The sequence below is a fragment of the Opisthocomus hoazin genome, chromosome 4 (genome assembly GCF_030867145.1).
Source record: "Opisthocomus hoazin isolate bOpiHoa1 chromosome 4, bOpiHoa1.hap1, whole genome shotgun sequence".
Lineage (NCBI taxonomy): Eukaryota > Metazoa > Chordata > Aves > Opisthocomiformes > Opisthocomidae > Opisthocomus > Opisthocomus hoazin.
The window spans coordinates 33,408,140-33,434,076 of record NC_134417.1 but is presented as its reverse complement, the minus strand read 5'-3'; the positions used below and the strand labels follow the sequence as shown (position 1 = coordinate 33,434,076).

General features: G+C 40.5%; 1 protein-coding gene across 1 annotated transcript in view; it reads left to right on the top strand.

The window, feature by feature from the left end:
- The window catches only part of CUL1 (cullin 1), a 55,869-nt gene that overhangs the window by 7,606 nt on the left and 22,326 nt on the right, over positions 1 to 25,937 (top strand). Inside the window, exons 2-7 of the mRNA XM_075418548.1 lie at positions 9,272 to 9,564; positions 20,519 to 20,693; positions 22,494 to 22,661; positions 23,735 to 23,785; positions 24,600 to 24,690; positions 25,299 to 25,462. Of these exons, the coding sequence (XP_075274663.1) occupies positions 9,425 to 9,564; positions 20,519 to 20,693; positions 22,494 to 22,661; positions 23,735 to 23,785; positions 24,600 to 24,690; positions 25,299 to 25,462 (789 nt within the window). The 5' untranslated portion in view covers positions 9,272 to 9,424. The remainder of the gene's footprint in view (positions 1 to 9,271; positions 9,565 to 20,518; positions 20,694 to 22,493; positions 22,662 to 23,734; positions 23,786 to 24,599; positions 24,691 to 25,298; positions 25,463 to 25,937) is intronic.

The window sequence follows — 25,937 nt, the reverse complement described above, 5'->3', positions numbered from 1 at the left end:
AGGATCACCACCTTCCAAGAGCATGGGAAACCTTGTATGGAAACATTATTACAGGTGAAGATTCCTCGTTGTGTCCGACAGGTCGGCCTGGAAGTGTATGCCGCGGTGCACTAAACGCTGGTACGATGGAGGTTTGCCCTGCAGGTTCTGCCAGAGATCGTGCTGTGTCTGAAGTGGACTGTAAGGCCATACCAAGATTTTCTTTGTGGGGATATGTAGGAGCAAGGTAGTTTAGTTTATAAAGTTGGTTTTAGTTAGTTTTGATGGCTGGTAAGAGCTTTTAGGAAAGCAGTTATGTGTAAGAATTGTCCTTGCAGGATCATCAAGGTCTTTAAAGTTTCCCAAGGTATTTCAGAGTTTCCAGTCTTTTGTGTTTGTTCTTGCTAAATCGCGTTTGAAATTGCATTTGATATGACTCCCTACTGCCGCTGCCTTTTTTTTTTCTCTTTCTTTCTGTGAAAAATAAGGTGTATTGTTGTGTCTTCTGCTTGGCATGCTGGGTTTGTCCTCCCTCCTTTTCCTTTTCTGCATCTTCCTGGATGATTCAAGAAATCCATCTTCCTGCGCATTGCCCTGCCAAGGCTTATGCATATTTGGTTTTTGTTGTTGGGTTTTTTTAATGCAGGTTGTACATATATATGGTTTAAGCCCGAGAGAGAGTGGGATCGCTCAAGGCCGGTTGTCTTGTGTAAACCATGCTTTCTCCTCTTCAGTGCACTCATATCTGTATTTGATGCTCTCTGCACACAGTGTTGCTCTCTTCCTAGTCTGCAGTCTTCCTTTTTCCAAGATGTAAGAGCTGAGCATAATCAGTGTTTTAAGAAGCTTATCACTGCAGGCTCAGTTAAAAAACACTGTAGGGTCTGCATGCTGTATTTGCAGCGCAGGAAAACCTGGGAGCTCAGGGTAGAAGGGCATGTCCAGTTCAGGAGTAGTCTCAAAACTTTGTACACAAGGATTACTTGAACAGCAACAAAGTGAACCTTCTTACAGATGGCCGAACAAAATCTGAAAAGTTTGACCCGTGTAGTAGTGCCAAGGATATAGTCCCTTACGTTATTTGCAAAGTTGATGTTGATGCAGTAAGACTACCATGAAACTTTCCTGGCTGGCAGGATTAATATTGTCCAAAGTTTACTTCAGCTGCAAGTGCAGAAGGGAGAATTTACTTCTGTAGATACATCAGCAAACCTTGTATAGCCTAGGCCTAGCCTCTGTTAATTAGGCGGCACCTATATGTTTTTGTATTAGCTAGTGCATTACTGTAGTGGGATCTCTGTCAAAAGTTGCAGGGATTGTTCGCTCAAGGAAGACAAGGGTAAAGCTGAAAGGAAGAAGTAAAGGATGAATGTTACATAACTAATAAAAGAACAGGCAAAGAGAAGTGAAAAAGCAGCACGCTCCACCTTGCTTGGTGCTTTTCCGAGGAGTAGTCGTTTATGTTTCGCAAAAGGCCTTGTAATCAGGCATCCAAATTAAAACTGTGTCAGTTGAAAAGGCTTTTAGTGAACATGATAGTGCATAATTTAAGTAAATAAGAAAGGTGTAAAAAACACAGTTCCAAGTTACTTCCATATATTCTGTTCAAATTTGAAAATAAAGGTGAAGTGTTTTTCTAGCTGTGGAGAACTTGTCCAGGTTTTCATTTTACTGCGTCAGCTGGCAGCTGTGTCGCTGGCACGTGAAGTGACGCAGGGGTGTATTCCTTACCGCGCGGCAGGCAGCACCGATCAGAGCGGAACCGTGGTGAGGAGGGCGCGTGGGAGGAACGCTGAAGCCCTGAATGAAGACGTCGGGAAGGTGAAGTAGCAGCTGCTCAAACTTTACTCAAAATTTACACAACTTGGTATTAAACTACTGGCAAACTGAGCCCAGTTGTTTCTACTCTAAACTACTATTAAAAAACAAACAAACAAAAAATGCTGCGCAGAATGCTGTCACAACCCAAAAACAGCTTTTGGAAGGGAGGAGTGTTATGTATGCATCTGCCTTTTTCTCATGATGAGATGAATTGAATTTAACTCTCTTGAAAATAAGATGAGCTACAGCTTTTCACACCACGTATAACCTAGTACAGAGGAACGAAACATTGTAATTTGCATAATTTGTCTTGTAGATATCTTTAATATTGAAAAGGGAGAAAAGATTCTAGTATTTCTCTTCTGGTACTGATATAATTTCTGGAATAACCATTTTTTACAGTAGCTGTGGCTTTATTTTGCTGGAGCACAGTGGAAATATCTGTTATAGGCAGATTCTCCAGCTTTTGGCTAATTACACATTTGTGACATGCTAGGGATGTTAGGCTTGCTCCTAGTCTAGCTTGAAGGATTGGGTCACTTTACACGCGTAAGCTGCCTGCCTAGTGTATAGTCTGTGTAGGTAGTGACCTAAAATACTGCTGGACAGAAATGTCAGTGCTCTCAATGTTGCGTGCAGGGCTGTGGCTCAGCTAAGGTATGTTACGTTTGTTTTGAGCTCATAATGGTGGTTACCATTGCTGAAGTCGAGTAAACACAACATAATTAATTTGCAGGTAAATGGGTATAAAAAGTATCTTTGAAATCATAAATTGTGAGCGCAAGTGATTGTAGGGACAGAACAGAGTTATTTGTCTTGTCTCTTTCCACTCCATCAAATGCAAATGCGTGCTGGAATGGAGGTTGTGTGCTTGAGGATTCAAGAGACGTGTTTTTAACCTGGAAAAAAAGTTCCAATAAATAGCTTATAAATTGTAAAGGCATGGAAGTAGCAGGTGAAAGCAAAGAGAATTTTTAAGTGTCTCCCCATCCCACTGCAGTGCTTCGATCTGATTAATCCTGTAGATTTTATTTTACAGGCTCGCTGGCATTGGAGGCAGGTATATTGTTCTCAGCTCTGTACTTTGCATTTACATGCCTTTTTGAAAGGTCTGTGTTTGCACGACTTCGAGAGGAGTCTTAAGCCTGGTTTGTAGGATGGATCGTTTGCAGTGTCCTATCTGTGAAACTCTCCATGTTTGGTAAGAGAGGTTAAATGAATAATAAATTGACTGCTTTGGTTAGGAGACAGGTTTGGTTTGTTTTCTGCTGTGTCTTGTGTCAAGCCTAACACCGAAAACAAGAGGTGTGCCTTTGGATGTTCATTGTAAGGCAAAGACTTGCCAAACATTTTGGTATGGTAATACTTCAGGGTCATTTCACCTATAGTGATTTTGAAATTTATATGAGCTAGAGTATAAAGCAGCATCCAGTATCTTAATTTGCTTTTGAAATGGTATAAGAACAAGCAAGCAGTTTGTGTTAGAACAAAGGTAGTGTTTAATGTGCTTCTGTTTTATTTTTTTTGAAAATAATTTTTGTGTGCGTGTGTCGTGTGGCATTGGGTCAATCGGTATTGCCTATCTTGGATAAATAACCTTAACGGTTGCCTTGGCGCAGTGTGGAGGCAGCAGAGACTTTGAGGGAGTGAAACTGGTTGGGAACCTTTTTGAGTATTGCTGCTTGATGAATACGGTAGCATCCGTTGAATTTCTGGGTCGGCCTTGCTGAAATAACAGCAACAGGAGAGCAGGATCAAGTACATTAGAGGAGTCAAGCTGGACAAATGGGGAGGAATGAGTCTGGCAAGAGGAATTTCATCTTGCATTTTTAAGCGTGTTGCTGTATGAAACTGACTCCTTTTTATTATCTTTTGAAGCCAAAGATTAAATATGTATTACCCTTTCATTTGTCAGCAGAGGGCTGTATTTTGCTTGTAGTGGCTATTGGAGTGAACACGGTCACTGCACCAATTTTTACAAAAGATGTTAAACTGCAGCCAGTGTCCAAAGGAACTTGTCCTGTATTTTTGTTACTAGGAAAATTGCGTTCAGTTCTAGAAAATGGATCTGAGGCAGTGTACAGAGGTGAAATTCTGACCTTTAATATACACCTGTAAACTTTGGAAATCTCATAACGCTAAAGGTTTTTGAACTTCTTTTTAATGGCATTCATTCCACCATAGCTGATTAGTGAAACTTGCTCCTCTTCCCTAATGTGTTTGCTTTTGGTATGATTAAATCTAGTCACCTTAGCTCACCCTATTAGGCGTGACTAGAATGTTCTCCTCAGGTTTGAAATTAGACAAGGGATAAAATACTTGGAAATGACTAAGTTGGGTCTTGTGCCTCTCTACTGTGCCTTTACAAAAATGCTGTCTGGGCTGTTGGGTCAGCTGAAAGTCTGGCTCTGGACCTGTAACTTCGTACTGGGCCAAGAACCCAACAGATTAAAATTCTGTCTGTGATTATTGAAGTAGGCTGTCTTGAAATCTGTAGTTTAGAAATAAGTGGTTGTGGGATAGCTACAGGTGATGCATAGGCCTTGGAGCTGTGAAGCGGAAAGTTGTGTTGTATTAAGACGTAAAAATGAGGTAGTCAGTCTGGCAGATGGTTTGAGATGCTGTAAATCTGGTGGGTTTTGTTATATTTTTCAGGTAAAAATAGGGTTAACTTTCAGATTTTCTTATAGGTTCATTCGGCATACACATCATTTTCCTCAGGTGGGGTATCTAAAAGAAATACCATTTATTATTAGACGATCAGTAAAAACAAAGCATTGTTTTCCAATGTGTTGTGTTTGCTTGCATATGAGGTGTGTCGTGGCCCCCCCAGTAATGAAAAGGAAGGAACAGCATTTCCCTCTGTCCTTCAAGGCTGTTGTTCTAAAGTTTTGGCAGAAACGTTACCTACTTTTGACAATTGGCGTGGGCAGGAATGGCAGATTTGTTTGACGGTGTTTTAATTGCAGTGCTTGAGTGCAGGGTTGAGAGATGGGATGGCAATGAACCCTGTCATACTGCTGCATCAAATTGTGCAGATATCAGCTGGAAACTGCAGGGGTAATTTTTTTTCACAGAATCACAGAATGGTTGGGCTTGGAAGGGACCTTTGTGGGTCATCTAGTCCAATCCCCCTGCCGAAGCAGGTTCACCTACAGCAGGCTGCACAGGACCGCGTCCAGGCGGGTCTTGAATATCTCCAGAGAAGGAGACTCCACAACCTCCCTGGGCAGCCTGTGCCAGGGCTCTGTCACCCTCAGAGGGAAGAAGTTCTTCCTCCTGTTCAGCTGGAACTTCCTCTGCTTCAGTTTGTGCCCGTTGCCCCTTGTCCTGTCGCTGGACACCCCTGAAAAGAGTCGGGCCCCGTCCCCTTGACACCCACCCTGCAGATATTTATGGGCATTTCTAAGGTCCCCTCTCAGCCTTCTTTTCTCCAGGCTGAACAAGCCCAGCTCCCTCAGCCTTTCCTCGTAGGAGAGATGCTCCAGTCCCCTCATCATCCTCGTAGCCCTCTGCTGGACTCTCTCCTATAGGTGGTCCTGAAGATGTAATGAAATCTGGGCTATGTGGTCCAGAGCGGATGCTGCAGCTGGGGCAGATGGTACTGTCTGTGAAGCAGGTCACCAGTAAGTTTGATCTGTTGGGCAAGAAACCACAGTGATGGTTAGTTCAAGACTCGCTTGTGCGTAGTCCTGCCAACAGCACTTTGGAAGGTGAGAGATCTCACTGATGTGAAGGTTGTGACTTAATATGGAGGTTTTAATTCACCTGTAGCAATTCATGGTTCCTGGGAGGGCACCTTGCTCTCAGCCGTTGCGCAGGGCCTGGGCGCTGACAAGTGATAGAGTTCTAAACTCTCTTGTCTCCCTCTTTGTAAGTTTAGCAATCTGGACATTGTGTGAAGAGATGCGGTGCAACTACTGTGGACCAGATTTGACCTTCCAGAATTGTTCACCTAGGAGAGGTTTTCTCTGCGTGAATCACAAAAATAGTTTTGAAACCTACACTTAGACTTTTCACGTGAAATAGAACTTCGTATTTTCATTGTGTGTCTGTGTATAATGACACCTGTGCTGAGTAACAGCGCCTTGTTTTACCCTTCCTCTCCACACGTAACACCATTGCGTAGTTTAGCCACTAAGTACAAATGGCTGCTTTCGTAAATACACTTTTGTAGTTAAGGTACTCCTATTTAGCGAAACTTTCCACCTGTTACGGTAACATATTAGTAATTACCTTTCTATTTTTCTGCACATGAATAAATCTGCAAAAAAATTAGTCGTAGTGTATACCATTATTCATCTATTGCTTTATTTCCCAACTGTGTTAACTAGTAACTAACTGGAAGAAGTAAATTGTTTGAGTCTAGGAAGTTAGTGACATGACACTATCATTTTGTATTCATGTCTTTAATTGTGAAATTCAAGTTGGAAGCCAGCCAAGGGATCGTGAGGTAATGTTGTCAAATGCAGTGGAATTTAGTGCTTAAAGAAAAGAGATGTTTTCCTGCAGTCCACTACATAGAAATAAAAATCAGAATTAAATTCTTTCTCATGACGTTCTTTTTAATGGCTGCATCCTGACTTAAATACAGAGGGTTGCTTTAGGGGGAGGTGAGGAAAAATTAGTACAGTGTGAGTGAGGAACACCTGGAGTTTAAAAGACTGTGGGAAAAGGTAGTACTGGTAGATCACAGAATCACAGAGTACATAAAAACTAGGAGATGCTTAGAGAGGGCAGTTAAGTATTTCCGTTGTTGCAGAGGGGGAAACTCCACGTGTCCTGGGCAGCTGGTGAGAGCAGGCTTGCCGTGGAAGGAGCAGCACCTGGAGAGACGTCTGAGCGAGAGCCCCGGCTGTCACCGCTCTCTGCAGGCTGCCCGGGGAGGGACCTTGGCCCAGTCGTGCCCTGTTACACCCAAATATTTTTACTAAAATGCACTGTAATGCCAGGCTGTTTGCTTTCTGCAGATTAACAAGAGAGTAATAGTCAGTTACTTTTTACACCTACCGCAGCTGTAGTAGAGTTGTAAATTCATAAACGTGTCTGCTTTTGCTTGTGTGGAGAGTTCAAATGATACCTGACTTAAGGAACCAAAAAGTTGCTTCTCTCCTGGATTGTAGACATCAGACTAATCTCTTTGCTTTGCAGTGCAGCGCTGCCTTAGGATCATAGTCCAGGATCGTGGGTGTGTTACGTGCAGAGTGTTTCCCACAGTAGCGGCGAATGGCAATTCGTGGACCTTTGTTCTTTCTGGCTTGAATTGCTCAGTCTTCGAAGTCCGTCATGATTTGTACTGTAGCAGGTTCGATTTCCAGAAGCTGAAGATGTTAAATACAGACAAGTTATGATCTGTATTACACTTCAGCATGATGACGCGCTATTCCCGTGTGTCTTTAATAACCAGTTTGCTGTAATTATAAAAACAGAACGGCAAGGTTAAAATCTAAGCGTATGTTTTATAAGATATATATTGATTGAATTCTTGTTTTTCCACCAAATCTTCTAAGTAATTGTTGCTTTCTGTAAAAAGAAAAACTAGCTACAGAAGCAGTTTGTTTGATTGAAATGAGACATTACTTGTTGCTCAGAGTGACATAATGAAAACACTTCTCTGTTTTTTACTTAGCTTGAGATTTATATGCTGATGGGTGATGGATAGTAAAGGACTATGAGGAGTGGTAACTTCTGTGTTACTGCAGTAAGACAGAGTCATTGACTAAACTGAAGAAGTGTCTCAGTATTAACTGGTCTTTTCTTGGTCAAGGAGAAAAGGCAGAAGAGAAGTCCTGGAAATAACTAGTCGGGGATCAGAGAGGATATAATGGAATACTTAATTTTTGAAACAGTGTGAAACCTGGAGTGGGACATGTAATAGCCTGGAAGTGGCTGTGACAAAGCACCTATGACATACTGTAGACCTTGAAGGAATATCTTTATTTTCTGCGGCTCAAAGGTCAAAACCAAATAGTAGCATTTATCAGGTCTTGAGCTATACTATCCTTGAAATTGTGGAAGGGTTCATATGAACGTTGGCCAGGTTTATCATAAAGCTGTGTTCTTGTCTGCAGAAGCATGGCAAAAAGTCATCGTGTGTTTCACTGTGTTTTGAGTATTTCAGTGTATGGGCTCTAGGGTAGAGAATGGTTTGAGCTGGAGGGCACCTTAAAGATCTTCTAGCTCCAACCCCCCTGCCATGGGCAGGGACACCTTCCACTAGACCAGGTTGCTCAAAGCCCCATCCAACCTGGCCTTGAACACTGCCAGGGAGGGGGCAGCCACAGCTTCTCTGGGCAACCTGGTCCTGTGCCTCATCACCCTCACTGTGAAAAATTTGTTCTTGTATCCAGTCTAAATCTACCCTCTTTCAGCTGAAAACCATTGTCCCTTGTCCTGTCGCTACAGTCCCTGCAGAAAGTCTTTCTCCGTCTTTATTATAAGCCCTCTTTTTATGTTGAAGGGCTGCAGTAAGTTGGTTCTCGCTTACTGCAACCCTGTTATTTGTGGGTTTATTTTTTAAGTCGTGTTACCTCCTTTGTAATTTTTGGGTATCTTCTTATTTTTGTTTCTTTGGTGGACGTGATGTGTTAAAATTGCAAAATATTTTTAAGGACTGGTGTATAAATGGATCTTCTCTGCTTGATGTATTCCCAACAGTCCTTTCCAAGTGACTGTTCTCCTGCTCTGTCATTTCACGAGGCTGCTGAATTGATCCCCATCTTTTCGCTTCCTCACGAGCTTTGTGCGCTTAAGTGCTCCTGGGAGTGGTGGATTTTCTTAGTTTCTTACTCTTTCATTCACAATTCACGCAGCCTTTATTTTGTGCACTCGCATTAGTTGTTCTTTCTTCCTACCATTATTTGCTCCATGTTCTCTTGTTGGTAAGATGACATCGAAGGGAGTGGTGTTCATTTACTTAGCAAAGAAATTAACGTAAGCATGCATTTACAAGATAGAAAAATTCTCTGCTCCCAAAATACCTTGGACTTTCAGGTTACCTGTAATAGAATCTCAAGTCTGGAAGAGTTACGGAAAACCAAAGAAAAAGTTACTTTTAGCATCTCCTGGTTGATCTTGGATATCCATCAGGATTCTTGTTAAACAGTGAGTTACCACAGAACGCTGAGTTGTTTGGAAATGCTGGAGTTTTACTGTTGCATAGGGAGGAAACACTGCTTTGTAGGATAGTGTCTGCTGCTTGGAGAGATTTTTACCGTTACGTTTTCTTATTAGCATTAGGGTTTTATTGTTAGCAGCACTGACCGAAGTACCTAGATCTGGGCACGAACAGTCACATGTTGTAGTGGATTGCTGAATTGCAGAACTATGTTCCTTGCTTCTCATATTTCAGATCGCATCATGGATTTCTCGTCTGTGTTAATGAGTGTTTCAATGACATCATTAATTTTGTATCTTTAGGGTGAATGCATTTGTACCGTCATATAATATATATTTTCTTTTTGTTTTGCAGATGAAATTCCTGGGAAACATCACTCTTTTTATGTAAAGAATATCTCACTGAGTTGCTGCAACTGAGTTTAGAATGTTACTTGACTTGTGATTCGGATGGAGGAATAACCAGATCTCAGGCTGCTGCACTGGAAGACTTACCAGGAAATACAAAATGTCCTCTAATAGGAGTCAGAACCCGCATGGACTTAAACAGATCGGTCTTGACCAGATATGGGATGACCTAAGAGCTGGAATTCAACAGGTTTACACCAGACAAAGTATGGCAAAATCCAGATACATGGAACTCTACACGTATCCTAATGCCTAAGCCAGTTAGTACTTTCACTGTTAGTAGATTAGCTTTTTACTTTTCTAAACTCAATTGCATCATAACTATTTGACGTAGTGGCTTCTGAGAATGTATTTTTATTTTGAAGATTAACCTTTGCTATTTAATCTTACTGGCAAATAAGCAGGAACATTCTGTTGTCTGGAAAACTTCATGGCTACCTCTGAATTTCAGGTTTGATTGCTATTATCTTTGACAAAGCAGAAGTTTAAAGTGATTTGCTTAATCGGTCTCATTTTGAGTCCACAATACACCAAAAAAACCCAGAAATACTTTTTCCTTTATATGTTAGTCTCTGGCATTGTGTTGCAGGTCTTATTGGTAATAATGTCCCATTACCTGGAAAATTTTTCTCTTGTCAGACTCAGAGGAGTGCTTTACTCTTGAGTTGGTTTTATGATTTTCCAGCTGGAGTGAGAATGCGCCTAGTGAATTCTCTTGCATTCCTACCTTGCACCAGAGAACTATTGAAATTTTTCAGCATCTCCCCATTCTGGGATTTGTTAGAAGATGCTAAAAAGGGGTTGTGTTCATTCTTCTATGTGTGTGCTGCAGTACTATTTGGAAGATAGTAGCAAATTTGTTTCTATCAGGTAGTAGGTAAGGATCTTTTTATAACTAGCTTGAAGGAGGGATGTGCCTCTTGCTGTATTACAGCTTCAGTGTTTGACTTCAGGACTTTGTTTAGAAAGTGAGAAGTGCTCCTTTTGCATTCCACCTATGAAGTGGGATGTAAATGGATTTGATGAGGGACCACCCCTGTTTTGCGTGTGGTATTCTGTGTTCACTCTTGTAGCCTTGAGTTGCTCGGTAGAGTAAGGACTGCTTAAGAAGATGGTGGTACAGCAAAGTGTGTAGACATATGATAGAAGAAATGAAGACTGAATACATTTCCTGTCTTACTTTAAGTAGTTCTGCTATTTATCAATTTTTAGAGGTGTTTTTTAAACAGATGTTATTGTTCTGATACGTAAATTGATGTCTAAAGCTGTTGTTGGCACTGATTTGGAACTGCACATCAAATTTTAGCCTGTATTAATTTTTTTGAAAGGAGAAAGCTTTTGTAACAGAAAGAGGAGATTGAAGGCTATAAAGTAGTTAATTCTGTAGTTCTCTGGACTTTCTAAGGAGATAGAAAAGTTTGTTTTCTGTACATGTAATCTCAGAGTCCATGTGTAATCTTATCTGTGCCTGCAGGAGGTGTGGGGGGAAAAAAAACCCTGAGCAGTCTGCTAAGTGTTTCTAGGATACTTCTTTAATAGTGATGGGAAGATAATAGAACTTTTGGTTTAGGGTCAGAATTTTCCCTAAGGCTTAAAATGACTGATTTCTTGCAGCGCTAAGTTCAGTATTATTATGGACTGAATGAAACAAGTCTGCAAAAGTTGAATGTCTGATAGAAATCTGACACGTGGTAGGACCTCTGAGAGTTTTTTCTTTTGAGTGCCTTTAATATATTCCTGTTTCTGAGTTCTGTCAAGCAGGGCAGCTGAAGACTAAATACTTCTTGTAATGGTAATTTGAAAACACTTGCTTTTTTCCCCTCTGCTTCTGATGTTCCCAAATATTCTTGGGACAAAGCTGTAAAAGGGAAATGTTGTCCATTAAGTACTCATTTCCTTCTTGCTGCTGCTTGAAGGAGATGTTGAGTCCAAAAAAAAGGATGTATTTTGTTACTTTCATAAGTGAATTCATTTCGTGGATAGTTTTGGTGACTGACTTTCATTTGCGAGTTAATTTAATAGTCTGATAACTCAGAATATTTGACACTAGTGAGGCTAAGAGTTTTTAATCTACTATGAAGATAAGAATGCACTTTGCATCCCATGCCAAGTGCACACGTTCAAAAGTTGTGCTTAAAACACTACTCCCCTTTGAGATGCAGTCTCTGGAACACATTGCTCAGTCTGCATACAGCAAGTCTACTACGTTGATGGACTTTTATTTGGGGGGGGGGGGGGAGTTCAGCCTAAAGCAAACCAGATGCAGATGCGTTTCAGCTGCAGCTGTAATTGGTCTGAAGATCGGCCCTACTTAGAAGGATCGAGCAGGTTGGAAATCTTGTGCAGTGGACAGTTTAGGAACTTCCTCCTCTTCTTTTGTCTGTGTCCTGCTTTCCCCCCCTCCCCCTTTATTTTTGTCAGGGTATTGCTCCTGAAGTGGATTCCATTTCATCCCTCTCATTTGTAAGAGGAGGAGGAGAAGAACCATGCGTACAAGCAAAACTGCCTTTACTGTATCTGGCGTTGAATTTTCAGTCAGAATTGATTGGAGATGTGGAAGTTTTTGTAGTTAATCTGGGAAAGAATGGGAAGAGTTACGCAGTTCAGACAGTTTGGACCTCCATCCTACCGCCTCTCATTTTCTTTGTTCAGAGTGTCTCTTTTTGTGAGACGCCAGACTCGTCTCTCCGTCCAGGCCAGTGCTTGTACCTAAAGCGGTTTTTTTTTTCATTGATTGTGAGAATACCGAAGAGATGAACCAGTACATCTTGTTTCTGAATGGTGATTCTCAAGATCCTCATCCCTACTTTTTCTAGTTTAGATTAATTTGTGCTTCTGATTGCAGGGTGTATTTTTTGTCAGATCAGATCATCATCAAGTGTGTTTCAGTACTGCTGCGCATACTTTTGTGATTCCGGTTGCCCTGCCAACTATGCCAAAGCACCTAACCAGAAGAGCAGCCCTTTGTAGAAGTTGTGATATCACTCCTTACATGATTACGGAGACCAATGTGCTAATTAAATTAATTACTTCCTGAGGTATCTTGTTTTGTTTCCTATTGAGCATTTACAACTTCCATATAGAAATGGAATTCCTTTTAGAACGGTGCTTGCTGCAGAAGATGAGACATTTTGTAGTTGTTGTTTGGGGTTTTTTTTCCCATGTGTGAGATTCTTGAAAATGAAATCCTTCATCTGGATGCTTTTCTGTCCCTTACCCAGATAATGAAGTTATTTCTGGTGCTGAATAACCTAGTAGCTCCTTCAGTAGTAACTAACATCTTGTGACAGGCTGTATTGCCGGCTAGCATAGAATTACATGCCAAGCATTGACTTCATGCAGAAAAGAAAAACAGTCAAGAAGATTAACCAGATTTCTAGGAAGGGTAGACCTAGCAGCATTACTGGAGTTGTGAGGGAAGGGCCTTATTACCCCATTTTCCCTTTAGGGGCAGTTCGTTTGGAAGCTGTTAGCAACAGGACTAGGTTGTAAAAGTCAATGTTGGAGGCAAGTGTTGGTACCTTGCACCTGAGAGAGAGGGTGGTTGGTTCAGAAGTAATTCTGTCTAGTTTATGCAGACGGAATAAGTTCAAGCTTCTGTTCTGCAACAACAAAAAAGGGAACCCCATTTGCTGTGATTAGTCAAGAAGTAAGTAATGTAATTGTAGTGTCAACGTATACAGAATATCGCTCCATGGCATTTGGGGTATTTGGAGGAAACTGCCCGTTATTCTGTCCAAGAGAGAACTGTGCTGACGTGTAGCAAGTTGCGAGCTTCTGTTTTGACTTGTTGGTGGAAGACCTATTACTTTGTTTACTAGAATTATCCTTACGCAGCTTGCCTGTATTTACATTGCTGCAAGTCACTTGTCTTTATGGCCGCCTCTCCTTAAACGCCATTTGGCGGTGATAAAATATTCATACATGTTGTGCTAGTTTCCTTTTTTTTTTTTTGGCAGAAGGTGATGCCTGTTTTTTCAGATCATCGTGTGGCGAGTCTGCAATTTATTTTTCTCAGGCCTCATGGTGTGAGAGCATGAATTGGGATTTGTATACATTTGGATTTAAACTCTGCAGTGGAGAGAATGAAAGGATTTTGTTACTATGCTTGTTTTATGTATCTTCAGCAGATTCTCAGATGAGGTGTTAGACTATCAGAAAAGTTTCCTGCACTAGATTAAACTAGCATGATTTTCGTAGTGGCTTAACACAAAAAGCTGAATAACTTTCTGAGATTATTTTCTTCTCCAAGCACACAGTCACTGCTCAATTTCCAGATACGATAGGTGAACGTGAAGCTTAGTGGTGGGCTTTTATTTCATATGTGTGTAGTTCTTATTTTAAATGTCAGAATGACTTATTTTGGCATAAACTCATGCTTTCACTGGCTTGATTTACGAAACATAATCTGAGAAGCATCTTTGAGGAATTTTTTTAGACAATGTGGTTAATTTATGCCCAGAAGGAATAGTGGAGCCTTTTTGTCCAGTTTTAACATTTAAAGAAAATTCAGCTAGGAAAAATAAGACTGTAAAGATTCCAAGTATCAGTAATTTATAACAAAGAAGGTTTTTGTCTATACTAAGATATCTTAAAATCTGTTCATTGATAAGAAGAATAATATCTAGTACTTTGGAAGATGTGGGGTGTTTTAGTAAAAATAGCATATGCAATGTCCAAATTGACTCTCAAAGTCTTTCTAATGTGTACATAGAAGTCATACTGTTGATCTCAGTGGTTCCTATAATGCATTGAAGTAGTTGTTTTGCATGATTGTTGTAGCTCTTACGCGAAACGTTGAAGTAAAATGACTGAATTTACTATGACTTAAAATTTACACAAGTCTTACACCCGTAAATTGGATTTTACAAATGCTTCTTGTATTGTTGTTCCGTTACTTTTGGAAAGAATTATTGTGGCTAGTAATTGCTTTAAGTATTTTAAAGTAAGGTTAGGTAAAGCTTAGGTTGTTCTGTCACACTTGATTATTTTATGAAAAAACTTTTCCTTGTTTCTGAATTTGCTTATTGTGATTTAAATTTGTTAACTTATTTTAATGAAGTGGTAGTTCCCCATTTCCACTGGACCAAATGTAAGTAATTGTACATCACAAAAGGTTGTTGTAATCTGTTTTATAAGCTGGGATTTTTTTTTCTCAGATATCAGCAAGTGGTAAAGGAAAAGATTGTGTTAAACATTAAATAATGAAGTGTAGTATGCTTACATTTTACAAATACCAGATGGCTTGGGATAATTTGTCTGTTCATAAAATAGAATGTAGAAATACATTTAACATTTTTTTGCCCGTGAATAGGTTCTAAATCTAGTACCAGTAGTACAGGTTGCCCAAGCAAAACCATGGAGCCCTTCTCTTGGCATCCTTTTGCCAAGAGCTTTTGTTGTTTGCTTCTGTTGCAATCCTTGTCCCAGTGGCTTTCACTGATGTTGCTGTATTTTAGTAGGATTTTAGATAAATGGATGTATATCAAAACTGAGAGAATCTTTTGTTTTCTGGTCACATGAATCTGTTGTTAACAGGCAGCATGGTATGTTGGTTTTTTTCCTGAACAGATTATTATGCTTTTTCTGTACAGAAAAGACACTGGGGTGTTAGGGCATGCACTTTTTAAACCTCCAAAACTGTTCCACTTTCTCTTGAGATTCTTTCACATTAAGCTGTCTTTTCACTTTAATGTCAAGTTAAGGTCGCTTTGAATAATACTTCAAGCAGCCTCCGCTGTCTGCTAGTATTAATCCTGGTTGTATATTTCATAGCGTTTCTCACATACCAGTTAGTGCTTGTGTGGAAGGTGAAGGTAGAAGTAGATGTATCTGTTTATCTGTTTGAAGGGTGCATAATACACTTCTCCTTGGATGGAAAGGTAGGTGTGATTATACGGTTGTGTATATATTTATAAAAATGGCTGTTTCAGTTTGAAAGAAGTGCCGAATATGTTTATAATAGTGTGATCAGTTCCTTTTTTTATGTTGTTCTCCACAACGATGGCTTGCTGTTATACTTGCTTTTTACAGTAACCAAGAATGTTCTGTACAAAACCAACTTCTGTCAGTGAAAAGAACTTTAAACTTAAAAGCAACCTCAGTTACGGTGGTTCCTACACTTCTGGCATAAAGACTCTACACTTTGTATATGCGTTGGACTTTGAAAATCTGTGTTTTCATTGTAATTCAGTGCTTCTTTGTGATTATTGTTAGTTTATGCCGTGAAGAGGGAAAGAAGAAGTTACCTCTTAGTCTTCAGATGGCTTTTGCTGGAAGTTCCTCAGATCTCAGACTTGCAGAAACTTGTCTGAGCTCGGATATGTCTGGATTTCCATAGCAGCTGCGTGGCTGATGCTGTAATAGCTCCTTCAGGCGCTGCCTCAGTCCTGCCTGGACTAAAATGAGGGTGATTTAATAATGCAGTGGTATCTGATCGAAAGACTTCAGTGTGATCTTGGGATAAAATGTATTGAAACGCAGATGGAGAGTGTGTGTCACTGGCGGCAGGGTCGTGATTTTGTTTGTTTGCTTTCTTTGAACCACCACTGGAAGTCAAATTGAACTTACTTAAAATAGGCTCTTGCTGATACCTCCCTGAGAAGAATGAAGGCTTCTGGGTTTTTTGTGTTACTGCTGCTCCTCACAAAGCTGAAGTAGGTGTTTAAAGCACTTGTTGTGGAAAGTGGTTGATTTTGGGCAACCTCATTTCAAAAAATTATGCAAAATTCATTCATCTGTTTGACTTGGGAAATGTTAAAGTCACATAGGCATGTCCACTTCTCTTGGCAGCTCTACCTATGCATGATGTGGTTTTGGGAGGTTCACACAACACAATCTTCTGGACTCATGGGAGCTGAAATGGCTTTAGTAAATTTGAGGAAACTATGTAAAGTTGTTCTCTAGTAAATATAGTAAGCTGCATTGCTTGTATTAGGAGTGGTTTTACAAGAATAGAAAACTTCCACAGCATTTCCTAGCAATTTTCCTATCAATATTTTCAATCACTTTCTGTATGTTGTTCTTGTATGCCTTTGGTGTAATTTGGGAAAATGCAAATTGTTGACAAAAGTGGAACTAAGCTTGTTCCTGTAGGCCAGCTGTTGAGGTGACAGAGCACTCAGCTCTGTTAAGAGTTAATTACCACTTTAGACTGGTGAAACAGCAAACTTATGCCTAAAATGGATCTTTATGCTAAAGGGACTAAAAAGAACAAGAGTGAATGCTGGTTAGAGAGTTGCTCAGCTTTGGCTGTTGCGTGCTTCCTCCTTTTCAGAAGCGTTTTTGTTGTTTCTCTCTGCCCTGTAGTTTTGTGCTACATCGTGTGAATTCTGCTTCCCTTTCAGCTCCTTTTAATTTTACAGATCTGTTCCTCAAGCAGACATTACATTTTCATAGCAAACCAGAAAATCTGTGGGGATCCAGCCATGCTGCCGAAAGGGGAATCAGTTACTGCCTCAGCAGAACTGTTTTCTGTAGAAAAAATTGAAGATTAGGGACTCGTGCAAAACTGAGTAATTTGCACCCATCGGTGTAAAATCTGAGTGTTTTCCTGTTGTGTGTAGAGTTACAAAACTGATACTTGTCTCACAACATTTCTGTTTGCACTGGAGGAAAAAAAATGGTGCGTGGAGTATTTTGGTACTTCTTGGGATGGGGGGTTAGGTTAGAGGTGACTGTGGCACGCTTAGACTGGTGTTTTGTGGCTTACTTGTGCAAAAAAGTATGTGCACTACTACGGAAAGAGTCAGTTTCGCTTCCCCTGTGCAGGCACAGAAGGTCAGATCTGCTCAGCAAAGGGTCTGGCAACTAAATGTAGCAGCAGTCACTTCCCCAAGTCCAAACCACTGGTTGCCTGCATGAACTCCCGTGCTACTGGAAAAGCAGGTGGCAAGTAAGCCTTCCAGGTGAGTTGTGTGTCAGGATCACGTCCTTCAGTGGAAAGGATCCACGAGGCCATAAATTCGTTATGACATGGCAGCATGGGAATTTTCTTTTTCCCTTTGCACTGCCTAGCTTTGGAAACTGAGTCGAGGTTGTCAAAAGCGGTGTAAATTATATGGAAGACAACGGTGGTAAAATTAATTTCTCTTTGGCTGTTTCTTGTATCCCATTTTGAAGAGTTTCAGAGAAGAATAAAGTTCTGAAAAAGATCTTTCATCTTAAAACAGGATGATGCTGAATCAATTTATAAACTTCACTGTAGTCTTCTAGCTCAAATGTTAGTTAAGTAAATGTGACGTCTCCTTTGCTGCAAGGAAGGTGTAGAAGTTAGACGAGATTGATCTTGGTCTGTTCCTCCCGTAGATGGTTTGTCTGTGTGCTGGCCCAAATCTGCAGTTCAGCAGCCAGAAGCTTGGGGAGCAGTGCAGCTTCACTGCGGTGCAAACGATTCTGGTGATGAATTAACTTCTCTACTTGTTGTAGTATGCGAATTGCTATGCAGAATTGCACAGACACCCACAGAAGTGTTTCCTAATAGCTGTTTGCATATGTACATCGCTTGCAGCTACGAAGCAGTTGAGGAAATTAGTTTGCCTGCTGCAATGAGGAATTCTTTTCATAGGTTCTCCTTGGGATTCTCAGATGGACTGTCATGTACTTCGTTGTAAGCAGCACAAGTCTGATTTTGTTTTGAATATGTCAGTCTTTCTGTCAGTGGTTGGCTTTAGCAGATGGGGACACAGATTGCAAACAAAGTGTGAGAGAGCATTCTTTTATGTATAATATGTCAAAGAGTTATTTACACTTACAAACTGCCTTCTGCGCAGGCAAACCAACTTCAGTTTGACTTGCACAGAATAACTGAATTAGAGTGTTTTCAAAGTGCTGTCTTGGACACTTTGGCTAGCAAGACTCAAGCCAGAATAACGAGTAAAGATGGGTGTTGGTGGTGTATTTTTACTCCAGCTCTGAGCTGATTACCATCAGGCATGGGCAAAAGGTCTCAGTCTCTCTCAATGTTTACAGGGAATCCTGGTTTTAATAGTATGGGGTTACAAAAAGGCTTATGTCTTCTAACCTTGGTCTTTTATTTTTCTGAAGGCTGTTGTGATTATTCTTGGAGAAGAACGGAAAGAATATTTTCATCGGACACTATTCACAAAAACTGCAAGAATTACCTGCTGTCTTGGACAGTCGTCGTGTTTTTAGGCTTGCTCAAAGCTACGTGGGATAGGAGAGTTAGGGGAAGAAGGAGGCAAGACTGCCAGTTAGGTATTTATAAATCAACCCTAAATTCCTTGTATTGTGTGGAGAGACGTTCCATACACAATGCAGAGGACCTTACCTTAAGTATTTTAAAGTTACACTGCAAGGTAAACCCTGCTTTTCTAGTATGTGGGAAGAAAGAAAGGTTTACATCTAGAGAAGAATTGATGTGTTGTGTGACGTTCATCACTTAAACAGGGAGTTCTGAAGTCGAAGCATAGATGCTAAAAGTAGCAACAGTGCCAGGGAAGTTGAACAAACTAATGAGTAGGAGCTGGAAGAAATCATTAAGTTCCAGGAAGTAAGTGGCTGATAGAGATAAGAGGCTGATAAAAGTTCTGTTGCTAAGCTGAAATGGAAGTTTTATGTTATTGGTTGATATTGTGGGAAGTCTAATTATTTGGCACCTGGATGAGGTACCAGGTAAGAAATAAATGTGTGCTTATGTTTTCAGAAAGGGTTAATCTTAGGCAAAGAGCCTAAGAACCTTACTCTTTTGGACAGAATGCGATGACTTTCTCGGCCAGTACATCAGTATAGACTGTGAGCAGCCTTTGAGTTTGACACAAAGACTGTGAGCCTGGTTCCTGGTGGCACGCAGGGTACTCTGGTCCTTAAACCCTACTCAAGGATATGATTTGTCTGTGAAGCTTTTCTTAATGTAAGCCAGTTAACTTGGTATTTAAAGAGATTTTTCTGCTGGAGCTTTACTGCTTAAATACTAGAAGCAAGTCTGTTCGTAATGACTGTAATGGATCATGTATTTGGGGTTTATAATTCCCTTGGTATTTAGTTGTGCTGATGTCTTCCATTATTTTGTGCTGCCCTTTCTGAAGGCAAATCTCAGCAACGTATTAATTTCCTAATACGTGGCATACAGTGGAGAAAGCCTGTCTAGTGGTTAAAGCTTGGCCCATTAGTTAAGACACAAGTTAAAAACAAATTAGACCTGCTGGATTGCTGAATACAATCTTCTCTAACAAGGGATGTGACTCAAGTCTCCCCTTGGACTGTCAGTAGAAGCATGAGTGCTCAATAGCTTGGTTCCTGTTGACTAATTGTTTGCCAGGTGAGTGATTAGGGTCATTTTTGTTGTCAAATCTGAGTCCTCCTCAGGTTGAATTTGAGTGCTGCCAAGCTAATTTATTTTCCTTGTTTGTGGAGTGCAGTGTCTTGCAGGATCCTTTCTTATTTGAAGTGTTTTGAGCAATGTGACTTTGGAAGAATTCTGAATATTTGAATGTTTTAGATCAGAAAACAATATGTTTTCTTGAAATACTATGTTAACAGGTACATCAGACCTTCCAGGCTGTATTAGTATGAGAGGAAAAATCATTGCTACCATATACCTAAATGTTGGGATTACACTTGTAGCCTAAAATTGAGTTTTGGTGAATCTCACCATAAAGTTCTTTTATGGTATGCATGTAATTGTGTGTGTCTCACCAGTACTGCTTTGTAGGTTTGTCACCAGTGTTAAAAGGCCAAATCTTTTATAAAGGATTGTGTCTGAAAGAATGTGAAAACACTATCCTCTGCGTTTTCAACTACTGAATGTTGCTTGAGGCTAGCGTTGAAATTTCTTCCTGTTCAAATGAAAGCTTATGTATTTGTGGAAGCCCAATAGAATACATCAAATAAATTCCATTTAAAGCTTGAAAATAATCTGATCAGCAAATTCCATTGCTTTGTTTTCTTGGTGGTCTTGTTAAGGAAGTGTTAGGTGAATTGAACGTTGGCCGGCGTCAGTACTTGCAGTGCGCTCGGCCGTCTGACATTTCTGCTGCTGATAATTCTGCTGCAAATTGCTTCATGTTCTTAGCTTTGGTTTGATTTTATGTGGACTAATGTATCTTGTAATGCATTACGGTTAAGTAATTTATGGTCATATAAAAATATAGCTTATTGCAATGAACATATTGTTTGTCATTGTGTTTTTAATGTCTCATGCTGACACATACGTATTCCTTAACTGTCCTGTTAGTCATGTTTATAACTACTGTACTAGTGTACACCAGTCTAACCAAGCACGGGGGGCCGGAGTACCTCCTTCCAAATCGAAAAAGGGCCAGACGCCTGGAGGTGCTCAGTTTGTTGGCTTGGAATTGTACAAACGGCTAAAAGAATTTCTGAAGAACTACTTGACAAATCTCCTTAAGGTAAGATCGGACGTGAGCTCAGTCAGCGTTTGTAGTGGTAATGTGGGCTGGGTTGAGAACAGCTTGTGTCAGCAGACCTAGAGGTTTATGCAGCCACTGGGAGTAAATGGAGTGAGCTTGAAAGTTGCTTTTGTGTCCATTAGCCATTAGAAGGTTTTGTAGGCTTCACCTCGGGCACAGCTCAGTCGCTAAGTGAACCTGTGAGCTGCTTTTCCTCTTTGAGCCAGAGCAGCGTGTCTGTGTTTGACGGAAGTAACATTACGTGCCAGCTTAAGCTGTCCTGTACCTTCAACAAGAACAACGAGACTTTCTAACCAATTAAACAGCATATTAGTAATGCTGAAAAAATAGTTGCCTGTAGCGTTGAAAATGCCAGATGGTAGCCATTAATTGAATTTAATAAATAAACTACTAATAGAGCAGGATCTTGGAGTGCTTTGTAAGAGAATGGTTCTAGTAATTTCTGGAAAGGAACCATGCTTTTAACTTTAGGGATTTTAGTTTTGAGCAATAATAAAATAATTTTTCGTGTCCTGTCAAGTCTACTGTGTACTTCATTTATGAAGTTGCATAAAGGCATCATGTGGTCTTATCCAGAATACACTCCTGGATTTGTTCCCTTGTCCATTCAAGTTGTAGTGGTCCGGTTTGGAAGGGTAGGTGAACTTCCATGTGTACAACTTCATCTTCTTTTTTTTCTATACCAAGAGCAAACATGATGCCATACCCATTTCCAGGAATCCAAGGTTCCATTTACTACCTGACAGGGCCGTAGAGAAGATCCCATCCCTACTCGTTTCACAGAATCACAGAATATTCGGGGTTGGAAGGGACCTCTGTGGGTCATCCAGTCCAACCCCCCTGCCGAAGCAGGGTCACCCACAGCAGGCTGCACAGGACCTTGTCCAGGCGGGTCTCGAATATCTGCAGAGAAGGAGACTCCACAACCTCCCTGGGCAGCCTGGGCCAGTGCTCTGTCACCCTCAGAGTGAAGAAGTTCTTCTTCATGTTCAGCTGGAACTTCCTCTGCTTCAGTTTGTGCCCGTTGCCCCTTGTCCTGTCGCTGGGCACCACTGAAAAGAGTCTGGCCCCATCCTCCTGACACCCACTCTGCAGATATTTGTAAGCATTTATAAGGTCCCCTCTCAGCCTTCTCTTCTCCAGGCTGAACAAGCCCAGCTCCCTCAGCCTCTCCTCGTAGGAGAGATGCTCCAGTCCCCTCCTCATCCTCGTAGCCCTCTGCTGGACTCTCTCCAGTAGCTCCTCATCTTTCTTGAACTGGGGAGCCCAGAACTGGACAGAGTACTCCAGATGAGGCCTCACTAGATCAGAGCAGAGGGGAAGGAGAACCTCCCTCGACCTGCTGGCCACACTCCTCCTGATGCACCCCAGGATCCCCTTGGCCTTGTTGGCAACCAGTAGCAGCAGTGGGAGTGGGTGGTATATTTTACGGAAAATGTCGTGTTGAACGCCTTGCCCTTACACTGGCAGGTTTTACCTGGCGCACTCATCCGTGTCGCTGTCTGTTTCCAGTGTGGTGCCCGCTTGCTCTCTCTCACGGGGGGACAGGAATGTCTTCTGGGGCTTTGCCTATGCTGTGCATTTTTCTACTGTGTTGTAATTTCTAAATGTTATACTAGCCTTGTGCTTTGTTAATGTAGAAGTAAATGTATTAGTGCTGTGTTTCCTATAAATACATTGCGTGGTGTAGGTTTGTTGCACAGTTGAATTTGTACACCCTTGTATATCTTGGTTGTACCTGAAGATTACCCAACAGTACTGGCAAACTTGTTATTGCAGGATGGTGAAGATTTGATGGATGAGAGCGTGTTAAAGTTCTACACTCAACAGTGGGAAGATTACAGGTTTTCAAGCAAAGTATTGAATGGGATATGTGCCTACCTCAATCGACACTGGGTTCGTCGTGAGTGCGATGAAGGTCGTAAAGGAATATATGAAATTTATTCGGTGAGTAGCTTTTTGAAGCGAGTGATTTATCCATTCCATCTGTTGTGTTTGCATTATCATCCTGCAGATAGCTCCTTGAAACTCGTATGAAGTTCATAGCAGTTTTGAAGAAGTGGACAAAGCAGAAATCTCTGCTCTTTCCATGCTCCCATCTGAGTATATTTGTAAAAATTCCATGGGTCTAAACCTGCGGGATGTTCAATCTGCCTTGTTCATGTTGAGACTACTGGTGTTAGACTGGCGAGGCTTGTCTGTTTCTGAAAATTTGCTGCTTCCACTGTTGTCTGTGTGCATCAGCGTGGCCTTGTCATTCCACTTTGAATTCAGTCAAGGGTTTCAAATTTAGAATGGAGAAGTAAATGCTTTTTTTTTTTCCTGTTGACTTCAGTACATCTCTACAGTTTTTATAGCATCCAAGCTGCTAAGATTCAGTCAACATTTGGTTTATAATAGAAGTTATTTTGGTACAGTTCTGAAAATTTGATATGTGATCTTGATAAATTGTTTTGTAATATAAAGCAATATGAACAAGGGAAGAACATACAGAACTTCTGCTATCTCGGACAACTAAAAGTACTTTTTTTTTATGAAGGATAATTATTGTCCTTGCTGGTGAAGCATTAGGGAAGTGATGTGTTACTTTACCGCTTCACTAAAATAACTGCATGTGGTAGCAAAACAGTTGGTATCCTGACTTCTCTCCCTCTTAACTTTGCTAGCCTGGTGCTAAGGGACTGTGTCAGCCTGAGGCTTGCCAACAAAAAAAGCTGTATCTTTACTTTTCAAAGTAACTTGCAGGGTTTGTCAGTTTTCAGTTGGCAGTGGATCGCTGTCAGAAAAGGGGACCTCTTAGGTAGGGTTAGTAATAAAGCAAATAGTAATTTTGTTGTGGAACAGTCATGTTGCACGAGAAAAGTGGGTGCCAAAATGGAGTCTTTAAAAGGTTCTAATTATTTAGCACACTGTCTCAGCTTTCCTTAAGGACTTACCCTACACATGTGTGTCTGTATATAGATACATATATAAAAATATTTTCTTTATTCCATCTTTTATCCCCCTTCTTTTCCTTCTAGCTTGCCTTGGTGACCTGGAGGGACTGCTTATTCAGGCCATTAAATAAGCAGGTATATATATATGTTATAACTACAGCGTTATTTTATATTTTGTTAGTAACTGTTCCAAAGAGAATTTGGATGACTGGGGCAGACGCAGAAAATAGAAAGCAGTCTTCTGCTTCTCCTTTGTGATGTTAAAAAGATAAATATCTGGGGGGAATGGGCCTTTCTCTGTGTGTGTGGTTGAGCCTTGATACGAAGGCTGCTCTGTTATCCCTTTGCCGAGAGAACTCTGCAAGTAACAGCTTCAGTTGTTTACAAGCTGGGCAGGAGTACGGGCTGACAGTCGTGTCTTAAGGCTGGAGAATCAAGACTGTGTGAGAACAGATAGTGACAGGCCTGGGATTTTGATCTTTTCTAATGTTACTGTGAATCTTTAAATTTACACTGATGCCTGCAAGATTCAGGTCAACCAAAGAGTTTTAATCAGCGAATCAGCGCAATATAAAACAAGACATCCCATCACAACATGATGTTATATTTATGTGAGTTGATTTCACTCTTATTTACCAGTACTTTATGATAAAAGGACTGTATTAATATTAGATAGATTTCAGAAGTTTGGTTTAGAAGGTGCTTTCTGAAATTTAAAAAAAAATACACAGCTCACCCCTAATCAGACTGTAATTGTGTTGTAGAACCTAAAGCCGTAACATACTCTGTGATGTCTGTCAGAATTTTATACGTTGAGGTGTCCTTCAGTTTTGTTGGCAGGGGCTTTGACTTGACTGAAATACAGGAATGCACTCCTGATTAAAGATGGTGCTTGACCTACCAGCTGCTTGCTTTGTGCCTGACTTGCTCTTAATCCCTCTTTTCGAAGGTAACAAATGCTGTGTTGAAATTGATTGAAAAGGAAAGAAATGGTGAAACTATCAATACAAGGCTGATCAGCGGAGTCGTACAATCTTACGGTAAATGAGGTTTCTCTAAGGTTTTACTACTCTCTGAAAAATAAATAAATTTTAACTTCATGTTTGTAGAGGCACTTGACACAATTTCAGTTGATTATACCGTGTTTGTAAAACTTGAAAGCACAACTGATAGACAGGAGTGTTTGTTGTTTACGAATCAGTTATTTAGGAGCTAAATCTGTGAGGGGGGAAGCATAGTAGTGTACAAAGTGGAATGGGATTGTTTTTTCCTGTTCTCATGAAATTGAGAGCTTTGCCATGCAGATTAGTGACCAGTTTCATTAATAAAAAACCATATATGCATATAATCTAGAACTCTTAAGAGGTAAAGAAATGGAAGGGGTATTTGAACTAGCTTTTGAGATAATTAAGTTTTCCAGATCCTGTCACCCATTTAGTAATGTATCAAAAAGTGCAGTTTACATGAGTAATGTCTTGTGCTACTTGTTTTTTAAATGCAGAATAAATGTGTAGCGTTAAAAAGTGGTGCTGATACTGTCCCAGTTGATTACCTTCATGCGAGTTGGAAGGGTACCTGTTTATTTGCGAGAGACTGCTTCATGAAAGTCAGTTTTGTTGTTACTTGCTCTTTTTTTTTTTTTTAATAGTGGAGCTGGGGCTGAATGAAGATGATGCATTTGCAAAAGGACCTACACTAACTGTCTACAAAGAATCATTTGAATCTCAGTTTCTTGCTGACACAGAGAGGTTTTATACACGAGAAAGTACTGAATTCTTGCAACAGAACCCAGTCACAGAGTACATGAAGAAGGTAAGTTATTAAATAAGCTTTGTGATTGTTTTCCAGATATTATTTTTCAGAGGTAAAGTAATAGAAATTCTTGGCTTTTATTATCAGTTTCTTAAAATGCTGGTTATTTCACAGAAACAATTAGCTCTTTTCCCCTGTGGTGATCTGCTGCTGGGTTTATCTGATCTGAAGTTTGTTGCCTTAGTGTATTTCAGTAAGTACAACGAAAGTTTGAAACTTTCTTAATGGGCACAACAGAAGAGAATGTTAAAATAAATTTGGATTTTGTTAGACTACAAGACACGAAAATAGTCATTCTGCTTCAGACCTAAGAGTTCACTGTTCCTATGCAAGGAACTGTGTGTTGGCACGTTTACTGAAATCCCTTCTTGAGCAAGGTGGCCGAGGAAGTAGATCATTAATTAGCTTTTATTCTCTCAGAATATTTTAACATAATGAACCCTATGCAGTACTTCTGATCAACAGAGGGCAGATT